Genomic DNA, 8,848 nt, shown 5'->3' with positions numbered 1-8,848 from the left:
TAACTTTAGTTCACATATTTTTATGTACTATAGTACTATATGCATTCTATAGATTTTTGCATTCCTAACGCGTTGACTGCTACGATAGTACTCGGTGATCCATTTTAGATATCAATATCAATACCAATTGCACTTCTAGAATGATTAAAATAAGAAAGAATAAAGAATTATTTGTATACCACTGTATGTATTATAATATTTATATAATATTTAATTCCTTAAGTCCAAGTATATTTTATAGCATTTTCACATGATCATAAAAATGTAGTACTACGAAAATGAAATTTAAGATCTGATAAAACTTCATTAAAAAATAATATGATATGATATATCATAATATTATATGAATAATATGATAAAAATTATATGGACAAATATTTTTTTAGCCATTGTATATAAAGTTGACGTGGCGGTCAACGGTTAAAATTTTCTCAAAATGCATAAACAAACACAGCCTAGCGATCACGTAATGGAATAAGCTCGAAGCATATTTAAATCTTCGCGGGCCGGATGTGTACGTATGAATGCGACGTAGTACTTCGCCGAGTCGTCACAACTTCCGGCCATAGTTTTGCATCCTTTTTTCCGAACGTCGTCTGCCGTTGTAATCATTACACCGTGGTGATAGTACAACGAAGTGGAGTAGTGTCAGAAGTGGCGAGTGTCGAGCCGTTTTTCTCCGAAGGTGCCGAGAAATTATGGCCGTTTCTTCATACGTCGTTCCGTAAAAGGTAAACGAACGTTCTCGCGTAATATAATTCAAACGTGGAACGAAAATCTCACGATCTTTGGAACAAGATCGTGGAAAAATCTCCTTTTTCGAAACTTTGTTCCACGACGCAGAGTATTGTGTTCGATATATCGACGATGGCACGGATGAGTTTTCTTCTGTCGATCGGACACACGAGGCTCGATACGTTTCCCGTCGCCTCTGGTTGACGGTTCTATTCCTCCTGTTAACACGGGATAAACAGCCCCTGCGTTTTGCTTTATTTCGCCGCGTGATCCGAACGTTCGACGTCGGTGTTTCCTCTTTTTTTCCTTCGTCGTTTTTGAATCGCCGCCAGCGTGTTAATTAAACAAACAAACTGTGGCCGAGGCGGGTGTTAATCGGACACGCCGCAAGAAAATCTGGAAAGGACGTGCGAGTCGATGAGAAGAAGGAGACGGCGGAGGAGAAAGAGGTAGGAACTTAGGATCATCGTGAGATATGGAGAATAACGACGAAGCGCGCGCCGTGGCCGAACATGCGTCGACGTCGAAGGAGAAACCCTTGGAGGCAACTGCTGGTGATGATTACGGCTGCGAGCACTACAAGCGAAAGGCCAAATTTGTGGTGAGTCTTTGGTCAATTGTTTCCCTTTCAGCTTCATTCCATGTATATTTTCTCATGTTTGCTAGAACAGTAATATGGTTAATAAAAATCTGTCTTTTAGCAAGTGTGAAATAGAAAGTTTCGAGTAAATGATCATTAATTACTTGATGAATCTAGCTTATGTAAACTCATATTTTACTGAATGTAATTAAAGTGAAATTTAAATGTAGATTCACCCTCTAAATTTTATAATATAGAGTGACTACAAGTATTCATGTTTTCCAACGTCTCTTTCATCAAATTCTACATTTCATTTTCATAATTTTAAATCTTTGTAGTAATATGAAAGTATTGCTAAATATAAGAAAGTTTAATATATTTGGACGTAATTAATTGACATGTAAATGCTATAATAAATACAATTATTACCCGCAAATACTTTTTAATAGCTACTGTATACAGTTTAGGTAAGTTTCCTAGAAACTTATAAAACATTTGTAGTTACTAAATCATTTAACAAAGAAAGAATTTTCTTTTTTCTTACAATTAGTGTAATATTTCTTATCTTTCAAGAGTCTCCAATAAAGTATTGTTAAAGTGTATTGCTTATTATTAAGACAGAGATTAAGATCTATGTATGTACTTTGAATTGCGACATTGTGTTGGTTAAATAGTAATTATGACACTCCCATTCTAGTAAATGCTTCACTTCCAAAGCTAATTTTCCTGATATTTCAAAATTGGCGACAGTTTACTGTGCTACTCTTCTAGCAGAACCTACTATACATATGTATAAGTGCATATGCGAGGCGCTCTGTTTTCAGTTTCGATCACGCAGATGTTCAGTGATCAGTTTGCGCGATTCAGTTGCGAGGTAACATGTTCTTCTCGGATTTTTAATCCTTCCGGCGTGTCTCTACGGCTTCTCGTGTCAAGCATTTTTCGAACTTCGTCACGGTATACGATGACTTTATCTACTTCACTCCCGATTTTATTCTTCCTCACGAATATATTATCTAAAAGTTCATACATATTTATTGAAATTTACAATTTGATTCTCAACGACTTTAATAACAATGTAAGAAGCGCTAATAGAGTTTTCTTCTTATGTATATCATTAATTGATCTCTTCAAGTGATCGCAAATAACGTACATCACCCGCTGACAGTTAATTACATATATTAATTCGCATAACAGCGCCCTCTACGGTAGATATTTTGAGTTATTCAAAGAGAGGGGCGGATTTGAGATTTTTCTCAAGACAAATTTGTTGCATTTTTTATGTGGTGAATAGTAGAAAGTTGGATCTTCACTGAAGCTGCATTGTGCAGCTTTTTGTTATTGTTCTATATTTCTTGAAAAAGTCGTCACTATGGGTGAAATGTTTTTATAAGTTGCTATTTGTTGAAAATGTTTTGGAATGTGCAGCAACAAGAGGCGACAAGAAGCTCCTCCTTGTTGCTTCAGTGGAAATCAGGCTTAAGTTACTTACAGTGATGGTCAAAAGAAAGTTTATAAAAAATAAGAAATATAAGACACCATAATTTTACAAAATGGATTCATACTTAATAAAAGCAACGGATAAATATAATATATCACAGAATAGCTGATTGTTATCAATGTGTTAAATGTTCAGTGCAAAATCTTTTTTTTATCCGTCACTGTATCTATAATGATTTATTCGTTACTTGGTCGTTTATGCATTATCGCATCAGATTGTAAATACATTGTCGCATCGCATGCTCGAAATCACTTGAACGATAAATTAAACTGTCTGATTGTTTTAAGAATCCTTCATGGTAAATAAACAGTTGACAATTTATCGATTTATAACCGGTTTTTTCAACGAATCTTCACTTGACTAATAAACCGAACTTACAATTCTAGAAGCGCTTCAAGCGCCACCTAACACGATAAATAAAATTCGAAAAGCATCCATAAAGCGGTCTATTTAAATTTCCCATCAAAATGCACACTGAAAAGAAGGAAGAAATACAAAAAAGTTGAAAATCAGAAAGATTCGATATACCTTTGTGACTACCCTTGAACTTGCTCGGGTAATCGATAGTATAAACTTGTTTCTAAAATAAACGACACGGGTAGCGGTCTTACAATTAACGACTGATACCGAAATCGCTCGTACACGCTTTTTCTATTCGCTGTGTGTAAACACGAACGTGCGTCCCATATGTGCGTGTGTGTACGCAGCAAACAAATCGATGAAGTTCAGCCATGTGTTGTGTAACGAGACGCCCTCTTTCATAGTACTGCTTACCAATTGCCGCGATAAACCAAATGTCGTGTGCTGCTGCTACGAACGACCAGCGCTTTTGCGTCGTCTCGAAGAAAAAGAAACTGTAATTATAAATATTTTCTTTTTCGAAATTTCTACAATTTGAATTTTTATTTGATCTTGTTATCCTCTTGCGAAATACGCACTGAGCTCTCGATTTCATTTTCTGTTTACGTTCACCTTATTTACCTGAACGCATAGAGATAAGGCACTGAAATTTTTGTTGCTCAAATATTGCCCAAGAGAGTAGCACCGTGAATAATCCAGATAGGCCTTCTACCGAGAAAATGTTGTGCACATTGCACTTGGAGAAGTGTACGGTATTTTAGTCAGTAGTTTCTTTTTTAATATTTTTTTGTAATTAATAATAAAGGTAATAGTAAAAATTCAATTAAATTTGAAGATTAGTTTGTTTATTAAAATATTATACCGAGTATAGGATCTTCATTATTTATATTTCATGATCCTATTGTAAGATATTTTCGAACTAGAAGCATTGGACAAAATTGTACTAACAAACTATTTATCGATAAAAAAGAATACTTTTTGCAATTTCTTTTTTTATGGAAAATAAGAATTCAGTAGTGAAATATATAATTTTTGCAGAGGTATATTGAAATATCTATAACACGTGTTTCAATAGCACATGGAGGATTTGAACGACTACCATGTGCGCCATCTAATAGAAACTGAATAATCACAATCGAAGTCGATTATATATTACATACCACACTTGCGGCGATCGTTATAATGATAAACTTAATCCTACTATAATCATCAAATCCTCATGTCCCAATTTCATTCTTATTTCAACAGATAAAAAAAACTTAATATTTTAAGAAAAAACACAGTCATCAAATTTAAATAAGAAATTATATATTTAACAATTTATTTTCCTTCTTACCTTTTCTTTAAACAGAAGAAAGTTTTTAATAACAAATAAACAAGACAAGAAATTAATTCGAAGAATATACCAAGACTAAAAGTTAGGTTAATTCAAGGCTTAACGAACCATTGTTACATGGAAAAGTTTGAGAAATGAATCATTTCAGTCTTTTTGATAATAAAAGGATTGTCGACAATTTTAAACGTTCCTCTAACTGATTCATATAATTGATTCTTGCGATGTCGCTGAACGTAGACACCACGTGCAGAATGAGTTCTATACTGGTACATATTACATATGTTACCATATCCTCCGCACGCTGATCTGTTTCACCGTATGCTGTATGTACGCTGTCGAACGGATTTGCCGAACGCTTATAAGCGCCTGGCTGCATCGAAAGGGTTAGGGATCAAGGACGGATTCATATGGGGGCTAATTGGATTATTATCTAAGGCCTTCGTTTTCTGAAGTGCTCAAGGATTGTCGAAGCCACATTTTTATAGCGTTTTAACGAAAAATTTGAATTTAATCCTGTTATACTTCTCACCTCACGTTTCTACCTCTTTAGTATCTTTTTTTTTTTTTTTTTAAATACTTTATACATACAAAACATGAAATATATAAAAGGCAGTAAGAATATATTAAATACTAAAACAAAATATTTAGTAATTATCTATATTTCAATAATATACAAATTGCCCCAGCAGTTGTGGTACAATCGACAACAGGATGATTCTACGTGAAAAAACAAGTCGAAAATATTGAATAAAATTTGTTCATATAATGCTTCGTTTTCGAGAAAATCAAATTTGAAAATTTGTCAAGCACATTTGAACTTGGCTAATTACCGACTAGGTATGAGCAAACAATCAGCAGGAAAGTAATCTATGTGTAAAAGTAAGTCAAAAATGTAAAAAAAAATTTTCAAATTTATTTTTTTCAAAAACAGCATTTTATAGAAAAATTTTATTCTACATTTTCGACTCGTTTCTTTTGCGCAGAATTACCCTATTGACGATTGTATCACAATTGCTGAGACACCCTATGTATTGAAACATAACATCCATTTGGAAGAACGACAGAGTAAAAATATACATGATCAAAATATATTCTTATGTCTCAAAAAGATACGTTATTTTTAAAGCTGATAGTTTACTATATTTTCTATCTTTTCTTTTTTTTCTAGACACCATGTTGTAACAAAGTATACATATGTCGATTTTGTCACGACAAGGAGGAGACCCACGTGGTAAACAGAAAAGAAGTCACGGAACTTATATGTGTTCTATGTGACACTCGTCAGCCTGTACAAGCCACTTGCAAAAATTGTCACTGTCGCTTCGGCAAATATACGTGTCTCGAGTGCAATTTGTTCGATGACGAAGACAAGAATCAGTATCACTGTGACGGTTGCGGGATATGTAGGGTCGGCGGTCGGGACCGATTTTTCCACTGTGCCAAGTGCAACATGTGTTTACCGGTTCAGTTACAGAACGGACACACGGTATGTAATGCACTATTAAATTTTGGTTAAATGTTAACGAAAATGTTCTGTAGCTTATGTAGCGTATAGTTGCTTGCCTAAGCTAAAAAAAATTGCTCATGCATTTAGTATATGTAATACATTGAAATAATAAATTGAAAGAAGTTTCAGCTTTGAGTATGAAGATATAAATAACGCTAAAGAAGAAGAAACAATTTTAATAGCCAATTTATATATAAACTTTTATATTTACTCTGTCAGTGTGTGCTTAAGTAAGCTTACTTTAATAGAATTATATTCTTAAGAATGTTTTTATTTAACTTTCATTATTGAATTGCAATTTTAATTGAGCGTAGCTTGTTGATATAACATAATTATATTATTGGATATAGTTGATTCTGTAAGATAATTGCTTGTTTATTATTTTCAGTGTGTAGAAAATGTTTCTCATGCAAATTGTCCAGTCTGCTTGGAGGATATTCACACAAGTCGTATACCTTGTCACATTCCAAATTGTGGTCATTTGCTTCATCGTACGTGTTTTGAGGAGTTGTTACACTCAGGACATTATGCATGTCCAATTTGCCAAGTGTCTCTTCTAGATATGACTGATCTATGGAAATTTTTGGATATGGAAGTATCATCAACACCAATGCCAGAAGAGTACAAGGATTACAAGGTTGATATTCTGTGCAAAGACTGTCACGAGGTAAAAATAGAATCTTATCTTAGACATTTGAACTATACTGTGCTTTACTTAATCAAGAAACAATGATAAATTGGATGGGATCAATGAACAAATTGTTTAATCTTCCAGGAATCAACAGTAAAATTCCATATTGTAGGTTTGAAATGTTTGAATTGTGGAAGTTATAACACTTGCAGAGTCAAAGGATCCCCTTCTCCAGGTAAATATTATTTAATCAATTTTATTTTTGTTCTTTCTCTAATAATTTCTATTTTTGCAAATAAATCTCTATGTGTTTCAAACTTTTTAGCAGATCCAGATACATTGGACTAAATAATATCAATGACGTTGGCGATGAAGAGAATTTACAACGCTAGAACTTTTAGTATTAAAATGAGAAAAAGATGCGAAACGTTCCCGAGAAAGTGTCGCTTTTAAGCGTTTCTAACAAAAAGACATTAGGAAATGGCCTCTTTGGCATTATACCTCTACTTGTTTTTAGTGAATTTATACATCTTTGTTGATTGTTTTCAGACTTTTTATAGACGTTATTTTATTAGGAGGCTGAATGTATGATATGTATAATGATCAATGCTTATATCTACAATCATGGAAGACCGAAAATTATGGAATAATCGCAGTTTGAATCGTAAATTCGAACCGTTTGAAAAGAATAGTAAATTCCTTTTTCACAAAGATACAATTTTTTCGTAACCATAGCGATCCTAAATGAAACAGTATGACACATTCTCGGCAATTTATATTTTGTTACTAATTGGTGGCGCGGTATGCACAGTGTCACCCATTTCCTAAAATTCTTCTCGCGCTGTTTTCAAATAGATCTTTATAAACATTTCATGATGTGTGACTTTCTTTCGATGCAATCTTTTCGTAAATGCTAAAATCAATCAACATATACCGGTAGTACTAGTCAAAGAAAGAAAAAAATCCCCCTCTCTTTTAGCTATTGTTATAATCGACAGCTAAGAGTTCCTCTATATTATCTATTACACATAGTTCCCTGATGTTATATTACGCAGCTATATGTAGAGATAGAAATCGATGAGATTATTATTAATAAGACACATTTTATTCCTTAATGAATTATCGTACGCGCAATTTCCGAAAAGATCGCCATCTAGTCAAAGATTACTTGAGTCACTTCTTGATACGATCGTCCTATATGTAAAATAAAAAAGAATGCGCGGGGGAATCTCAGATAGTTGGGTGACGTAAGCTAATACCTGACACGATAATTCTTTGAAACTTTACGAAATAATATTCGTATCGTAAGCCTTTCGAAACTGTGAGATTCGATCTGTGTAATTTCAGGCTTCGACATTCATCTATCGAATTTTATCGGGCATTACCATCATGTTATTGTGAACTAAAAACAACTCGTGGATATATACTTCGTAATGTTGTACGTATGCTTAGGCATCTTTTAGTGCACGCGTTTGCAACTGCGCATTTTTTTTGGTAACGGAAACATTTCAATTTTAATTTAATTCGATACACTATATTACAGATTTGTCAACTTTATCAATAATTGACATTTAGCATAATTTATACGCAATAGTGGAAGTAGATATTATATATTTATCGTAATAAAGAAGATTAACGCTTTTGATTTATTTTCTTCCAAGGAAACATGCATAAGATTGATTAGAAATTTTAAACAGGACTAACACGTCTAACTGGTTCTGTACAATTAGTTGATGATTCAGATTGCTTGCTAGAACAATATTTACGTACAAAGGTAATCGACGGTATTAATTTTTATTCATTCCAACTGCTATTGAGAAAATAAATAAACTGGAGACAGTATTTTCCTTTGAAATTAAATAATTAGTTAAATATTTAACCCTTTGCGGACGGAGCCGCTCGACAAGCGAGCATCGCAGTGGACGAGAGGTATTGGCGAGCGCAGTTGAGAAAATATACACGTTGAACGTTTGCGTTATTCATTTTCGAGGCTTGTATTATTTTCATCAATATTTAGTTCATCATCATTGTCACTATTACTAGAAATATTGAAACGTCTGAGCCGATTCCTTGTTGAACGGAGTTCGTTTCCACTGCCTGAAGCACTATCGTCGTCGTCTATCTTGTCAGGTTCAAAATAATGCTCGTCATCACTACTATCACTATCGGTTATGCCCTTTCTGGATATTTTAGGCATC

The 8,848-nt window shown here is 33.7% G+C and overlaps 1 protein-coding gene across 1 annotated transcript; it reads left to right on the top strand.

The window, feature by feature from the left end:
- Window positions 1–468: 468 nt before the first annotated feature.
- Rchy1 (Ring finger and CHY zinc finger domain containing 1) lies at window positions 469–8,417 on the top strand. The gene is made up of 5 exons (XM_072022735.1): window positions 469–1,336; window positions 5,681–5,998; window positions 6,408–6,686; window positions 6,795–6,885; window positions 6,976–8,417. Exons 1-5 carry the CDS (start codon window positions 1,211–1,213, stop codon window positions 6,996–6,998), a joined length of 837 nt encoding a protein of 278 aa, XP_071878836.1. The 5' UTR covers window positions 469–1,210; the 3' UTR covers window positions 6,999–8,417.
- Window positions 8,418–8,848: the final 431 nt, after the last annotated feature.

This window comes from Bombus fervidus, chromosome 2 (genome assembly GCF_041682495.2).
Source record: "Bombus fervidus isolate BK054 chromosome 2, iyBomFerv1, whole genome shotgun sequence".
NCBI classification, from domain to species: domain Eukaryota; kingdom Metazoa; phylum Arthropoda; class Insecta; order Hymenoptera; family Apidae; genus Bombus; species Bombus fervidus.
Note: the sequence above shows the minus strand (reverse complement) of the source record. Positions and strands in the feature narration are given on the sequence as shown.